This window comes from Trachemys scripta, chromosome 2 (assembly GCF_013100865.1).
Source record: "Trachemys scripta elegans isolate TJP31775 chromosome 2, CAS_Tse_1.0, whole genome shotgun sequence".
Lineage (NCBI taxonomy): Eukaryota > Metazoa > Chordata > Testudines > Emydidae > Trachemys > Trachemys scripta.
In genome coordinates, this window is record NC_048299.1 from 54,018,349 (window position 1) to 54,035,524 (window position 17,176).

Sequence of the window (17,176 nt, forward strand, 5' to 3'; positions counted from 1 at the left end):
TGCGGGGCCGGGGGGTTTCAGCCCTCAGCTGTTTTCTTTGGAGTAATATGGCCCTCGCCGCTTTACAAGTTGTGCAGGCCTGCTCTGAAGATTACTGTAACTGACAGAAATTAGAAGGAAAAAAGTCTATTTCCTTTCCCCTCCCACCACACTCAGTAGGGTTACTTTGTGCATTTGACTGCACTGTCAGTTTCCCCGTTTCCCTTGTAAAATCAGTTTCCTCTATTTTTGTGGGTCTTTCATATGCTAATAGGCCAAAGAAAAACATTATAATTCCCTGTTCAGGCTTTTAAAAAGTCAAGAGCAGATTAAAAAAAAATTACTATATTTCAAGATGGTCCCCCTCCCTCTGCAGAACAAACAGGCAAACAAAAACCTAAGTCCCCTGTTCCACTTGCTGTTTATGAATAGCAAGTGATCAGCATCTGGAACTAAATAAGGAAGCAGACATCAGCAATGTGTTGAACAGGCTCATCCTCAGGTCATGTTCATATATATAGATTCAGGAAACTACATTTTAGATCCTGTATGGCCACAGATCAGCGTGAAAAGTGATGTCATTTTCCTTGGCCAGGATAGTAACAGATGAAAAATATTAAGGGCCCAGCAATCCTATTATTTGATGGGAAGTGTTTTTGAGAATTTAACACACTGAAACACACTACAAAGAAGCCATTAGCTGTTTAGATATTAGCCAGGGAACATGCTAGTGCAATGCGTACAATAGGAGGGTATGTGTGTGTAAGTGTAAAAATTTGCAGCGAGACATCCCTATACCTACCAACTACACAACATAATAAATCCTCTCTAAATCTGGGGCAGGACTGATTCAGAACCTGAATTATATGTGTTCCCCCATGTAGAGCTAGGACAAGAGGGAAAGGAGCCAGCATTGTGTGAGCATTGTGTCACCTCCAACAGATATAAAAAGCTGTTCGCCCACATGGATCCCTGTGAGCAGTAGGGTGTGAACAGAGTCGGTCCCAGACCAGATGGCATTCCCCCTCCATTTGTTAAACTTTTGAATACCTTATTTTTTATTGCATTTGTAGCTCATTTCATGACTTTGATGGATGATTTGCATGCATGCTTTATCCCTGTCGTGTAAGCGGAAATGTGCAAGCTAGCATATGTAAATCTGTATTCCTGCCATATAAAAGCGAACAAAAATTTGTTTCCTCTAAGCTTATAGAAGCTATTTAATTTTAAAAATAACTGAAATGTACTAACATCAAGAAATTGAACTGTGCACCAACATTGGGTGGCCCAGTATTAAATAGTGTTACAGTAGGTGACAGCCTTAGAATGTTAACCCTAGTCCTTTAGTTCAAAAGGTCACTTTTCTTGCCTTTGCCCTCACAAACTGAAGCACCGTGTCAGAGAGATCCAAAGACTGGCCAATGGCATTCTCAAGCAATAAAGTAGCAAGTGATGTCAGTCTTTCATCAGCCATCTTCGATCAAAGATATGTTTTAATGAACCTTAGCTTCGAAAAGCTGTGCTCCACTTGCGACTGTGACTGGCAGCATAAGCAGAATCCTCAAAGCTAGCCACACATTAGGAAAAGTGTCCTTCAGCTCTGCATCATAAATGAATTGAGAACCTGGGGTGGAGAGTGCTTCCTGTGTCGCAAAATGTGATGACGTTGTCCAATTCAATGTAGAGGTCTTTATCAGCGACGTCCAAACATTCCCATGTCAGCGTCTATACAATTGTTCAAAAGTGATTTCCTATCCTCCAGCAGCTTACTAAGGTCATACAAAAAAAAACCCAGGTCTTTTCGTGGTGCTTTATTTATCCAAACCTTTCTTTGATGGACACTCGAGCAGTGACAACAAAAAAAACTCCCTCGAATTTTTCTTCTGAGCTTGCCATTGCGTCATCTCTGCCTTTGTAACCAAACAGTCTTGTCTTCCGGTGAATACAGGCTCAACTCCTAAGTTTTCCACCATTTCTTTAGCAGTGATAGCACCTTAAAATCTGTTGTCTTTGCAGGCCACAACGAACTCAAGACAGCTTCTCATCAAAGTAGTAGCGGTGGTCGCAATGTCCATTGACTGTCCTTGCTTACAACATTTACTTGGAACAGAATATTGTGCCCAACCACATTTGAGACCAGAAATTTGAAGTCAGTGAACTGGTTTTGCCAGGCTTTGTGCCTCATGTCAGATTCCAGCCTTGACTTTACTTGACTGTACCAGTTCCATCAGGGTGTTGTAAATCTCAGTCACTTGGTACCTCACTGGCCTTATGCTGTCAATGCAGCTATCCCAGCAACTGTCACTTAGAGGCTTCCCAGTCAGATTTGTAACACTGTTCATGAGGATTTTCCACCTGATAGTTGATGCTGAACAGGACATATATCCTTTGCAGTACTCGGAAGAGAGATACTGAATCTAAAGAAGATGACACTGCATCTGACACAACCAGATCGAGGGAATGACAACCACAAGGAACGAAGAAGTCTCTTGGATTCAGTGCAAGAATCCTTGCCTGGATGCCACTATTTCTTACCTTCATGTTCATGCCACTGTCATAGCCTTGGCCACGGCAATCCTGAAGCTTTATTTTATTCTCATTCAAAATAGCTCAGAGGTTTGAGTATTAGCCTGCTAAACCCAGGGTTGAGAGTTCAATCCTTGAGGGGACCATTTAGGGGTCTGGGGATTGGTCCTGCTTTGAGCAGCGGGTTGGACTAGATGACCTCCTGAGGTCCCTTCCAACCCTGATATTCTATGATTCTAAGAAAATGTTCATAAACAGTTCTTTTAGGCCTTTTCCAGTGGAGGCATCCACAGACCGGAAACAGATCAAGTGTTTATTTGGATACAGACATCCTTGTCAACTAATCTTACTGTAAATGACAACTTTTCACTGTGACTAATTATTTGTTTGCAAGGAAGAGGATAATTGAGATCAGTTCTTCCAGTGCTGGGTTTCTGCATCTGTGCATTTATTCAGCTTGAGCCTGGACTTGACCTCCATCCTTTTGGAGTAGGCCATAAGATGGTGGGGTTGCTTCAGAGCATCAGCTAAATTATGCCAGTAACTTTACCCAGAAAGCACAAACAGCAATTTGGCATTCTTGTCAAATATTTTGCAACAAAACCAAAACACATTATCAGTTAATTTCAATTAAACTAATCAATGCCAATTCAGTTTCTCACCATTACCAAGCACTTTTTCGCAGTGTGACTTTGAGAACTGTTCTGCTCATTTACTGGAAACGTCATATCCTCGATTTTGCTGGCATGATCAATATCAGTAGAATTTAGGATCGCCAGTCATAAAGCAGGCTCTGATGTATTGATCTGTGGTGTGCAATTTTTCTCACGGCTGTTTCTGTCATCATGCAAGCCTAATTCTTCTTTATAATTTCTCTCCTTTTCATATGAGCCACATTCTTCTTTATCATCACTCTCCTGTACATGGCCAGGAAACCTGGATGATTCTCCACCACTTTCCTCACATTTCCATTCCTTATCTTGAGATAAATCTAATAATTCCTTAGTAATAGGACTTCCATCATTTATGCTTTGCTCAATTTCTTCTAAACTGGGACGATCACTACTGGCCTAAAGTCCGGTCTATGTTGTTCTGTTTCAGATATTTTCCCATCAAATTTGCCCCTTGCTGCAAACTAGACTGCAATTGAGCTTTTTACTTCCTACATTGAGCTCCTGAAGGCTTCTTTGGGGGCATCTTTTATTTTCTACATGGAAAACAGACAGTATTAGGGAGTGCAAAAGTCTACGTTCTGCAATCTTAGAACGTCATCAAACATTACATGTTAAGCATGGCAAAAAAGTAATGGTATTTATTGTATATTGCTGTGTAGATAGGGGTTTGATAGATATCTTTGGTGTCTCATTAAATATGTCCTTTATTAGTCATTATTTACACTCTCAAGTCTTAAAACACAAGTACACTTTCACAATTACACAACAGAACAAGGTTCACAATATCGCAGCTGGGCTCTCACTTCACTTTGATTCAGTCTTATATCTCACTGATTGACTAGCAACACCCTGTCCCTTACATACCTGCGAGGGCATGGCTAACAAACTATAGGATGTTCGAGGAAAATGTAGTTCTCAGAAAGCCTGGAAGGTTCTAGGAGATTCTAGAAAGGTCTAGGCTAGTGAAAAATAAATCCACATACAGAACATCTGAAACATGTTACTTCAAACATTCTATTTTCCCTGCTGTCACTAACAAGAAAAAGCAGCACCCCAAGCCCAGCATCCCCCAAGCCTGGCACCCCGGGCAGTCGCCTGCCCCTAAATCTGGCTCTGGGTATGAGGAAACCGAGCAAGAAGGAAAGTAACAGGGAAGAGGGCAGCTGGTTCCCTGGGAAAACTGATTAGATTCTTCTGTTTGCTCAAGCAGAGAGCTTGCCATGGAAATAGGGCTGCAGTGACCCACATCTGTTGAGTTTGCATCCTGGGGCAGAGAAGGAGAGGCAGGAAAGTCTGCAGCTCCCGGCCCTTCAGGACGCAGGCGGTTAGAGTTTCAACCCCCAGTGCCTTTTGTGGGGGGAGAAACGGACCCAGATCCCAGCCTGCCTGGGAACAAGCGGTCAGGAGCCCGGTCTATCGCTGGGGTTTCCTGCAGGAGCCGCTGCGCCAATGGGGTTTACTCCGCCCCCGCGAGCAGCTGGGCTGCAGCAGCGAGAGTGACCCTGGAAGCGGAAACAAACATTCCCCTTTCTAGTGTTAGTCTCTGCGCGGCGAGAGACCTAAGCATCAGAGCGGCACTATCCGTGCCCGGCTCTCCCCGGCCAACCAGAGTCACCCCGGGGCAGCGCCCGGGGCCCCGTAACACACAGCGAGCGAACCACCAGCCCAGCGGCCAACGCGCAGTAACGCTCACCCCGCCCCCAGGCAGGGAACGCGGGGCCGAGCGGCCCCGGGCTCCGCGGCGGTCCCCAGGCGCCGGAGGGCGCGGGGCTGCCCGGCTACTCCCGGCCTTTAGTGCGGGAACCCCCGCCCCGGCTCTAGCCGCCTCAGTCCAAGCGCCGGGCCGGGCGGGAGCCCGCGCTCAGCAGCTAAAGCCTCTCCCGCCCCACGGGCAGGGGCAGCCTCACCTCGGGCAATCACCGCCAGCAGCTCCTTCTCCGCCGGGCTCAGCTCACCTCTCCTGGGGGGAGCCATGGCGCCTCGTCCGCGCCTCGCGGCGGGGCCAGACCCGGCAGCGCCCCCGCATGCCCGCTACTCCCCACCCCTCGGAGCAGTTCCCGCCCCGGCGGGGGCTCAACCATTCCGCCTCTGGCGGCGGGGGGCAGATGCGGGGGCCGCCCCTCACGGCCCACGGAGGTTTGATTTCCGAACACAAAGGGCCGGCCACGCTGCCTTCTGCGCGGGGGAGGGCCAAGGCCCCCGCGCTCGGGGGGGGGGGTCCTGTCGTCCCCATTCCAATTCCCCCCCCCCCGTTAGTGGACTGATGGTATGGCCCAGGGGAGGGGGAGAACAGCTGGGGCGCTAATGTATCTCTGCGGCGCTGTCCTTCGCCGCTTCATTGTGTGTGGCTGCTGCGTGCCGGCTTGTGCTCCTGCGGCCGGGCAGCCCCCAGAGGTAAGGGTGGCGGGACTCTCTGGCGGGGAGAAGCGTGAAGGGAGGTGGGAGATCCCCGGGGGGCGGGGGAAGCGAGAGGGAGTTTGGCTGGGGGTGCGCGTGTGCGCCTCCATCCTGGACACGCTCCTCCGCAAATTGTCTTGGGCATCAGCCGGGCACCGAGCCGCCTGGCCCCTCTGGAGCTGGGGTGGGTTATTGCGTGGGGTGGTTGTGGGAGCTCTCCGGGCACGGCAGCCCTGCAGGGAGGTGGAAACGAATGGCTCAGCCCTGCGTTGCCCCTCGTTTCACGGGCTGTGATGAAGCAGGTGGCTGCTTAGTTGTGTAGCATAACAAAAATAAGAGTTTGTGTGGAGCAGTGGGTCGGCTGCTGGGTACGCTGCAGTTTCAAACAGGGATGCCCACTACCACCCTGGGAGTTCAGGGGATCGCAACCTTTGCATTATAACGACCACCCCCACCCAATGGGTAGTTGGATTTCTCAGCTTGGTTGTGTTTTAAAATATGCCTCCTGCATGAATTATGGGCAGTGAGGTCTGACCCTTGTGGTATTATTTTAAATATATCACCATGTGATTTAAAAAAAGACTGCTGAGGTTATTTTTCAGGATTGCAAGTAACAAATTGTGGTTGCAGGTGTCTGCTGACTTGTGGGTCAGAAACACCTTTGGGGTTTGTTTAATTATGTCCACTTCTATTTTATTTTTATGCTCACAGAGTTAATTACCTTTCAAGTAGATGGTTTTTTTTCCATCAAGACTCAAGGTTCAAGACTTGTGAAAATATGCAGTTGGAAATTTTACTAAATATGCATTTATACTTTTTATATCTATTTTATACTCATCCATCAAAAGGAAATGGCATTGCAGTTATAAGAGAATGGATTAAAGTCCCAATGTAAAACTAACAGATCCATGAAATACAACAGAGTCCGTTCAAGATAAATTGTCAACTGGAATTTTAATCTACCATATCCTGTACTACCTAATAGATGTGACATGGATTAAAGGATTTGTAAAGGGAAAATATAGGTTTGTGCCATTCTGTTGTTTTTCTGCTTTATAAGACCTGTACACTTCTTGTTTCTGCTTTCCCCTACCCCCATTAGTAATTCAGTTAGGGTGGATTTTAAAAAACAGTAAAATCAATTTTTTAGAATATATTTAAAATTAAATTTGAAACTGACAACCTAGGTTAAAGCCCAAATTTATTATAATCTATTAAAATCATTTAAATTTAAATTAAAAAATATTCAGGCAGTATATGTTTGCTGTTAACACTTTAAAGAACGTCAGTCTACTGTGCTGATGGAAGTCATTGGCTAAGCACCTGGCTAGAGTGTCTTGAAATGCTAAACCAGCTGTAGACAATAGTATCCTCTTCTGCAGGTGTACAGAGATTATCTTCATTTCAGTTTATTTAGCTAATTCAGTTCAATAACTAATTCATTCAAAGTTGAGAAACTGAGAGTTGAAAAAGCTACAAAGCTTGTTTTCCTCTTCCAGTATGATTAAAATAAGTTGTGAGAGGATGAGATTTGTAATTCTAAAATCTTGAAGGTTGTGGTGACCAGAAACGTTCAGTTCAATCCATTAACTACAGATAATACTTTCTGTTGTTTAATAAATCAGCTAGTTTTAGATACAAAACATGTTAAACTTTTTTTCCCTTGTGTATACAGCACATTTAATTCTCACTGTTTAGAAAATTGTGCCTGATTTTAAGACGGAATTAGTTTTATTTAACTATAAAAACAATTTAAAAATGCTGCTTCTGTACATGCAGTATTTAATTGAATTCCAATTTCAATCCAAATGCAGCTTGACACAAATCATGAATTAAAATTGTCGTCTAGTAATAAGAAATGCATCGTTTGCCATTTTCTAACATAATTAAAGTTTCAAAAATCAATGAAGTCCATAGATGTATAACGTATGTCTTGTTTTGTTGCTGTTGTTATAATAAATATACAACTGCTTGTGAATTCTGTTTTATTGCACCCATACATTCCAGATTACTTCTCTTCTGTCCACTAGTTTTTAATTACTGGGACTGTTTGGATTGCCATGCTTTGCCATTGTCTCTTCCATTCAAAATTTAAACAAAAAACTTTAGCTGCTTTTTAAATGTTCTCTAACTAAATAGATTGACAAGTGAGGGAGGGCTGGTAGTGACCCCTGTGTTGAGGTTGCTTATCACTTTCCATTAAAAAGGATTTGTGACTTTTTAATTTTGAGAAGCTCTGACATGGGGTTTCCAGAGCCCACACTAAGGTACAAGGAGTGTTGGAACGGTACTGGCTCAAGAAGGCCCTGCCTTTCAGCAGCTGCTGGGCATACTCCCTACGCAGGGTGGTGATAATCAGGCAAGATTGGAGGTTTTGTAGGTACCAGATGAGGTCTGAGATCAGGGAACCTCTGGGAGGGACTGCTACCAACACCAGAGATGGGGAGAGAGCAGAGCCATAAGCCACAGCAAGCATAGGTGAGAAGGAGTTCCCAGGAGAATGAACGGCAGCCTCCATGGATGTTGCCTTGAGTGGCGTGGCATGGACTTTCCCCAGAGGGGACAATAGGAAGAATTAAGTGAGCTGCCAATGACTGACATGTTTTTTGACAATCTGTGTTTTGTTGAAAAACAAAGAAATGACCCCAAAGTTGGAAAGTGCCTGCGAATAGGTCACCTGGGTCAACGGTGAGTTGCTGAAACCTCAATTCCTGAAACAATGGCCATACTTCAAGCTAGAAGTGAGAGAGAATATATAGAGCAGAGAAGGCCCATCAGATGGGGAAGGTTAAAGTGCAACTGCTTGTCCCAAAAAAGTACCCCAAGGAAATACTACACCTGGCACATGCCCTACCCTGTGAGGGGCACATTGGTTGGGGGGGGAAAAAACTCCTAACCAAGTGATACTTTGTTTCTATTGGCTGGTATGAAAGTACTGCGTCTCCTGTCTGGAATGCCAGTGGACAAATCAAGGGAAAGTACCCTGGGCCCCGCTGATACCCCTCCCCGAGGAAGGGACCCTGTTGGACCTGGTGGGCCCATTGGAAAAGAATGCACCTGGATTCCAGCACATACTAGCCATATTAGTCTATGCTACAAGGTACTCTGAGGCAATTCCACTCTGCTCCATGAAGGCAACTACCCTGGAGCTCATGAAAATGTTCAACCAGGTGGGGATCCTTCAGGAGCTAATAACCGATCAGGGCACCAACTTTGTCCCAACTTATAAAAGAACCAAGTAGAGTATTGAGGATAAAAGCTTTAAGGAGGTCAGGGTGCCACCCTGAATCTAACTGGCTGGTAGAGAGATTTAATAAGACCTTGAAAAGTATGCAGAAGTTAGTGGCCTTCGAACTTTCCAATTGGAACCAATTACTTCCATCACTCCTTTTGCCATCCCCAAAGTTCCTCAGGTATCAAAATGGATTCTCCCCATTCAAATTATTATAATGGAGACAGGTGAGGAGAGTAGTAGACCTCCTTGGGGAGATGTGGAAGGAACTAAGTTCCAAGGTCACAAACTCGGTACAGTATGTGCTGTGGCTGAGAGAGAAGTTAAAGACCTTTAGAGGAGTATGCGAAAATCTAGCCAATGGGCAAACACAGGCATACAACAAGGCAATTTTATCTGGGAGTTCCTATAGACGGAGCTAAGGCAGGAGATCCAGAAACTCACCCACTCTTTTCTGCAGTTCTACGACAGACTCACCTGGTGTTCCATCACATAGAGACCGAAACGGGGGAAAAGGATGAGAGAACTTTTGGTCATTGCCAAGGTGCATTTGGGAAATGGTATAGAAGGAACTGCAAGCTGTGATAGGTCTTGGGGTGGTTGAAGAGTCAGACAGTGAGTGGTGAAGCCCTATAGTGTTGATAACTAAATGTGATGGGTCGACCAGTTTCTGCATAGACTTCTGGAAGGTCAGCATGGTGTCCAGGTTGACACCTAATGATGAATTGTTCAAGAGGTTAGGGGCTGCCAAGTATGTCACCACCCTTGACCTACCCAGGGGTTATTGGCATATCCCCTTGACTCCAGAGTCCTGCGAAAACATACCCTTTTAGATGTTGTTTGGCCTGTACCAATTTAAGATAATGCCGTTTGACCTGCGTGGCATGGCAGCCACCTTCCAAAGGCTTATGGACAAAGTGTTTTGGCCTCATGGTCAGTATGCAGCTGCATACAACTATGGCATCGTCATCTCTAGCAAGTCCTGGAATAAACATTTAAAACATGTTGCAGTGGTTTTTGCGGGCTCTCAGAAGTGCTGGACTTACAGCTAACCTCACCAAATGCCACCTACCTAATCAAAAGGTGATGTACCTGGGATATACAGTGGAGGGGTGTGTGTGTGCCTGTGGCCATTGGTAGAAAAACTCTGAACCTACCATGAAGTATAGGTACAGTGCTTCCTTGGACTGGCAGGCTGTCATAGGTGGTTTATCTCTAATATCACCATGATTGTGGCTCTGCTGATGGACCTGGTGAAAGATGCAGCCCCCCAGAACGTCCAGTGAAAAGATCAACTGTGTCGGGAACCCATCTTTTTCCACCCCGATTTTTTTGAAACCTTTCATCTTGCAGACGGATGCCTCCAATATCAGTCTGGGGGCCATGTTGTCCCAAGAGGTGAAGGGAGGAGAACACCCAATCCTTCACCTCAGCTGGAAATTGTGTCCTGGGAAGTGGCATACTCAGTGATAGAAAAGGAGGCCTTGGCAGTAAAATGGGCCATTGAAGCACTTTGCTATTATTTATGGGGACAGCCATTCCATCTCATGATGGATCAGGCACACCTCCAGTAACTGAGTGTCATGAAAGACCATAACCCGCGGATTATATGCTGATACCTCTCACTGCCGCCGTACGAGTTTGAGGTACTGTATCAAGCGGAATTTGACTAGAAGAATGTGGATTTCGTTTCATGGGACAGATGAGACTCATCCAGCGCTGGTGCCGGGACTACACAGCCATGTTAAAGCGCTGCTGCGGCAGGACTTTAACGTTGCTAGTGAAGACATACCCTTAGTGTGGACAGAGATTACATTGAACAAATTGGGTGCTCAGCATAGTAAAGTAGGGATGCACATTTACGTTCCTCCCTGTCCCTTTCCAGGGACCTGTCTCATGAGATTGTTTTGACATCAAGAAGTCCCATTCTTTTGTTAGCATTGGGAGCAATAGAGGAAGTTCCTTACCAACACAGGGGGAAAGATTTCTCTGCCTGCTACCTGATTCGCAGAAAGAAATGATCTTTGGCCCATTCTGGACTTAAGAATGCTGAATGGCTTTATCAAAAAAATCAAGTTCAGGATGGTAACCCTTGCTTTTATTATCCCTTCCATGGAGACTGGATATTCTGCCCTCGACCTGCAGGACACGTACTTTCACATGGCAATTCATCTGGCTAGTGAAAGCTTCTTTGATTCATAATAAATGGTATGCACTACTAGTGTACAGTCCTGCCCTTCAGTCTCGCCTCATCCTCAAGGATATTCACAAAATGGTGGTGGTGGGACATCTGTGCTGTCTAGGAATTCAAATTTTTCCCTACCTGGTTGATTAGCTGGTTTGAGAAAGAGTGAAGTCCCATATCTAGAACAGCATTCTTGTCATTAGAAATCTGTTCTCATCCAGGTCTAAGGCTATGTCTATGCTTATAGTGGCATATATTGTACAGTGACTGCACGCCTGATTAGCACAAATATAAATAGCAGGTAAACAGGTGAGGGACTGCTTAAGCGCGCAGAGTACAGACATACCAGAACCTTAGCATATACCTACATAGCTCTCTGCATGCATATACTGCAGAAAGGGATCTGGGGGTCATAGTGGATCACAAGCTAAATATGCTTTTGGTTTGTCTCATGAGGAAAAAGGGGGCACATGCATTGCCAACTGGGAAAAGTCTCTGAGTGGAGTGAATTGGGTGCACATACATCTAAAGTGGAATGTATAGGTGTACAACCCATCTCAAAGAACAGCTATTACTGTACAGGTAAGTAACTGTTTATTTTTCTTGATTAGGTCCTAAATCATAGATTAAGGTTGGAAGAGACCTCAGGAGGTCATCTAGTCCAACCCCCTTCTCAAAGCAGGACCAACCCCAACTAAATCATGCCAGCCAGGGCTTCATCAAGCCAGGCCTGAAAAACCTCTAAGGATGGAGATTCCACCACTTCCCCAGGTAACCCATTCCAGTGCTTCACCACCCTCCTTGTGAAATAGTTTTTCCTAAGAGCCAACCTAGACCTCCGCCTCTGAAACTTGAGACCAATGCTCCTTGTTTTGTCATCTGCCACCACTGAGAACAACCTGGGAACCCCGCTTCAGGTAATTGAAGGCTGCTATCAAATCTCCCCTCACTCTTCTCTTCTGCAGACTAAATAAGCCCAGTTCCCTCAGCCTCTCCTCATAGGTCATGTGCCCTAGCCCTCTAATCATTTTCGTTGTCCTCCGTTGGACTCTCTCCAATTTGTCCACATCCTTTCTCTAGTGGGGGGGCCCAAAACTGGACACAGTACTCCAGATGTGGCCTCACCAATGCCAAATAGAGGAGAATAATCACTTCTCTCGATCTGCTGGCAATGCTCTTACTAATGCAGCCCAATATGCAATTAGCCTTCTTGGCAACAAGGGCAAAATATTGACTCCTATCCAGCTTCTCGTCCATTGTGATCCCCAGGTCCTTTTCTGCAGAACGGCCGCTTAGCCAGTCGGTCCCCAGCCTGTAGCAGTGCATGGAATTCTTCCATCCTAAGTGCAGGACTCTCCACTTGTCCTTGTTGAACCTCATTAGATTTCTTTTAGCCCAATCCTCCAATTTGTCTAGGTCAATCAGGACCCTATCCCTACCCTTCAGTTTATCTACCACTCCCCCCAGTTTAGTGTCATCCATGAACTTGCTGAGGGGCAATCCATCCCGTCATCCAGATTATTAATGAAGATGAACAAAACCGGCCCCAGAACAGACCCCTGGGGCGCTCTGCTTGATACCAGCTGCCAGCTAGACACTGAGCTGTTGATCACTAGCCATTGAGCCAGATGATCTAGCCAGCTTTCTATCCACCTTATAAATGACTATTTAGGATTGCTTTGTGCACTGAGTGATTATCAAGCTCAGTTTGCCTCTTTATTTTTGATGATTTCTCAGCTTGTTCATAGAATTTTCATTCTGCTTGCTCAGATTTAAGGGCCCTTATTTATGCTGCACTGAAGGCAATAAACTGTCATCTATGTGTGTATCACTGTTAGAGCCTACAAATGAAAACAGTTCCATTCTGAGATGTCAGAGATACCATATATTTCATCTCAGGGTTGATGTGGGCGAATATTTTAAATGTGGGCTTGGGTAGATACAATTTGCTTGAATGCTTAAGTGATCACTGAAGAATATGATTTCTTCCCCAATTTGTGACAGTTGTTTTTCATTATTCTGGAAATACTGATTATCCATCCAAAGGCAACTGAAATATCCAGTAATAGTGCCACATTGACAAAGAAAGAAAAACTGTTTTCATTTGTCAACTTCTATTGGTTCTCCCTGGAGTGCTTGTGGACTATATTCCAGTTCTGTGATGTCTAAGGACACTGCTAAGTTTGTTGTACCATACCCTAAACATAATTAGGTGATAGGCTAGCTAGATGAGATGTACGAGAAAACTGGTCATTTGTAGGTATACAATGTTTCAAATTTCTCTTGTTCAATTTGTTCCCAATCCAGCAGAGCATATGCAATATGCTTTTCTCATATAGTAACTTTTATTTATATGTTACATAGGAAGCTCTTGGTGAAAGTTTTTACATACTGTATTACTCTTCTGTTGATTTTTAGTTCCCAAGAACACAGGAAAGCTCTGCCAGGAAAAATAAATTGGTAGTGATTCTTACCACACGATAGAAATCTCGCTTATAGGCAACCATTTGTTTCTATGCTTCATAGAGCTTTGGAAGTTGGAAATTCTTTTTAAAAAGGACTTTCACACAGTGAACATCTTTAAATTCATTGTAACAGGATGATCTACTTTAGGTCTATGAATTGGAATGTAGGTCTCCTGAACTGAGTAATCCTGATGTCAGATAGTTGAGTCTTGCATAAAGGTGCATTATAATTAAGTGATGAGTCGTGCTGGCAGATGGATCTTGCTAGCTCCGACCAGGCTATAAAAGAGGGTGAATTAGCCCTAGCCAGAAGAAAGAATTAGGGTTGGGAAAGTCATGCAGTGAAAACCTTAGGAACAGAGATGTCATGCAGCAAAACCTTTAGAAAAATGGGAAAGATGTAGAGACAGATTAGTGGGGTTTATACTTAGTGGTTGTTCTAGTTGACAGTAAAGGTAAACTCCAGGAACATGGCAAATAGACAATATCAAATACATAATCTGTTCAGAGGAGACAAGGGGAAAGCGGGAGAAATTGGTAGCCCTACCTACACAGTTCTTGACCTCTGCAGGTGGGTGGGAGAGGGTTATTGGTGACTTCATGTTTATAGTCAAAGCCCAGCGTATCAGGCGGTAAGTGGAACAGGATTTCTTTAGCTTTCCAATATGGCAGACTGGACATTGTATGAATGATTCAGGTAAACTAAAAAATGAAGATATTTACTGAAATTAATATAAAATTGACTGACTGTTTTACTGTTAATGATTGTATCATTCATTTCTCTTACTCTGTCCCTAATTTTTTTAATTTTCAGTGTGCTGCAGATTTTATATAGATAATTAATACCTATACATGTGTAGCTATCTAGAAATTGTTGGGGGTAAACTGGAGATCTAAGCATCTGAGTAGGTGACTATTAAGTCTTTTCACACACAAGAAGGATTGAGATGTGGTTTAGGACTAAGAGATAATTACAGTAGTTGATTATCTGCTAAAATGATTAGCAGTGACATAGCTAGTAATCATGACATTTTAGACTGACATAATTAGGCTTCAGAAATAATGCAACTTAGATGAATTCAGTGATTCACACTTCTCAAATACTTTTTCAGTCTGTGCACATGGAAAAACTACATTTTGGTTCACGTTTGGGAGGGAAGGCTTTCTTCACAACCTTAAATATAAGATCTAACTTAAAAGCAAAAGCTCATGCTGAAGAACAATTATGTGGCAAATTCTGTTGCTGTAGCATGGGACCCTGCCCATAGGTTCTGTGTTCTAGTGACATACAGTGTTTTATTTAGTAGTTTTCTAGAACCAAACCTCCTCCCCTCTTTAGCGGAGTCAGGTAGCTGAAGCACTGGAACTGTGCAAGTATCCGCTTCCCCATCTCACTGTTGCGAGAGACAACATTGTCAGTAAAAGACTTATTCTTTCTCTCACTGCCTTGTGATGAGCTATGACCCATGCATGGCTTTGAAATTGTCTGGTACTATACAATTCTCTCCCCCCACCCCCTTCGGTGGTATCTTCGGAGAATTACTCTCAAATGAACGGTCTAGTCCCATCTCCATCCCCCATTTGTGAAAACCCCAGCTGACAGTTTTATTTTCTGTCTTTTGAGTTTGGACAGATTATTTATTTAGCCTTAATACATTTTTCAGTCTTGGGATGATAAACACCAAAGTAGTCCAAGTTGATTGAAGCATAGTTGCAACATTTAACATTTTCCCAGGAACACTGTTTTATTTCCATTTTGTTGTGTTCCTTTTGACTCTCTCATTCTGTACCCAGTGGCTGCAATTTACTGTTGGTTGATAGATCTTGACAACATTTGAATGTTATAAACAGCATCGATGTGGGGAGAAAAATGGCACACACCTTTAACTGTGCTGAAATTCCTTTGACTATGAATAATTTTTGGCATGACAGAGTGGGTGTATGGTAGGATTTAACTGATTACTCATGGTAGCAAGAATGTGCAATAAAAATAGGAACAACTGGCACACATGAGTTGCTGTCATTACAGACTTCAAGTAGATGCAACCTAAAGAGTTTGTATTGGGATTTGAATAAATACTAATAAAAAACAAGCCACACACACAACCACAAACCAATCTAAGTGCCCCATTATTTTGCTGATTTCATTCCTGAAAACCTGCTGCCATATCGTACTGTTCCTATAGAAAATTTTCAAGTAATTTTAAAAAATAAATGGATTCAATACTGACATTCAATTTAGATTGTAACAGTGTAATTTCTTACAGAATAAGGCATTCTACTAGGGATGGAATTTCTTAACAATATGGGTGATCAACAGGCCCACAGTACCATAAGTGAAGTGAAACAGTATGATGTCATCTTTAAATTCACAATGCAGACTATGGTAGGGAATTTTACTCCACGATTTCCCACTGATGCTGTGCTGGTGTTAATGTGGTGGGCACTCTACTGTAGACGAGGTTTTAGCCTTTGAAGTTTATGGCGTTTTTGCCACCACATCAAGTAACTGTGCTCCAGTCTTGTTTAGGTGAAATAGTGGTAGTTAAAATGTATGTGTTCATACAGTTCTGGAGAACCCGGACAGTTTTTTTTAAAGTGATCCAGTACACTATGCCACAACTCAGTTGGCTTTGTTTTTAATCTGATTGCAGTGTTACTGCATGTCAGTAATACAGAAAAGCAGATACAAATTAGAGAAGGGACATGCTAATCACTCTGCTTCTAGCTCTTAAGGTTTACACTGCTATTTTATTTGACTTGAAAGTATAAAACTATTTCTCAACCTGAAATTTCAGTCACATTAATGTACTATACATGTGCAAAATGTATCATCTGATTGTTTTGAGCAGAATTACATCAATAACTGCCTAAAAAACAGAAACTTCATATGTCTGATAAAGTGGTCTCTGTCCATCTGAATATTTACTGGTTTATATTATATCATGGACTTTAGGAATAACTATATCACCAATGTTACTGGCCTCTCTGAAAATATCTATCTTTTCTGGATTGTAACTAACCAACCATGAGAGAGAAGAAATGGCCACAGGGATTAGGAGACTGGTAATGAGATATGGAGTGTTATTAATTGGTTGTAGGGTTTCTCTTTCCTAGTGAACATTGCTCACAGCATAATTGACATGAACTGACATTTTTGGAGTATCTGAGTTAGTTTCTACATATGTATAACATCCAACATCACTGCCAATTACATCCTGCACTGTATCTTTTTAACCAGGGAATATTAGAATTCCAGTTTCCCAAAACTGGTTTAATAACCTGAGGTTAAAAAGCAACACATTAACTTGGTGGTCTGCCTTATCTAGCACATTTTCTCAAAAGAAGAGAGAATCCTCCTCTAAAACTTGCATTGCTGCTTACAGCAGTTGGCTTTTATTAAAGCAGAGGCCTTCACTGCGTAAAAGAAATTGAATGTCTTGTCTGTTAATAATAATAACTCTTTCCTGTATGTGTGTTTAGTTGATGAAATAAACATGTAAAAGCATAGGCAACACACTTATGTCAAGTAAGAAACCTATATATACAGAATAAATGATAGTTTAACAAAATGCCTCTCTCTCTCCATGACAGATAGGAGCTGCACTGAGAAGTCAGGAAGGCAGATTTCCTTAGAGGAGTATCATTTGCCACTAGAGTTCTTGCTGTATGGTTAGTGCTTGAAAAATCCACATAATGACAAGTAGGGAACTCTCCT

At 43.3% G+C, this 17,176-nt stretch overlaps 2 protein-coding genes across 4 annotated transcripts in view; one reads left to right on the forward strand and one right to left on the reverse strand.

Annotated features, from left to right (window-relative positions):
* Positions 1–5,237, reverse strand: part of ANKMY2 (ankyrin repeat and MYND domain containing 2) — a 29,231-nt gene extending 23,994 nt beyond the window's left edge. The window contains exon 1 of one of the 2 annotated variants that reach the window (XM_034760555.1): positions 5,087–5,237. In XM_034760555.1, the coding sequence (XP_034616446.1) occupies positions 5,087–5,153 (67 nt within the window). In that variant the 5' untranslated portion in view covers positions 5,154–5,237. The remainder of the gene's footprint in view (positions 1–5,086) is intronic. The other variant, XM_034760556.1, reaches the window with a different exon arrangement.
* Positions 5,238–5,456: 219 nt separating this feature from the next.
* The window catches only part of BZW2 (basic leucine zipper and W2 domains 2), a 77,924-nt gene continuing 66,204 nt past the window's right edge, over positions 5,457–17,176 (forward strand). The window contains exon 1 of one of the 2 annotated variants that reach the window (XM_034760561.1): positions 5,457–5,573. The gene's annotated coding sequence lies outside the window, so the exon portion shown is untranslated. The remainder of the gene's footprint in view (positions 5,574–17,176) is intronic. The other variant, XM_034760559.1, reaches the window with a different exon arrangement.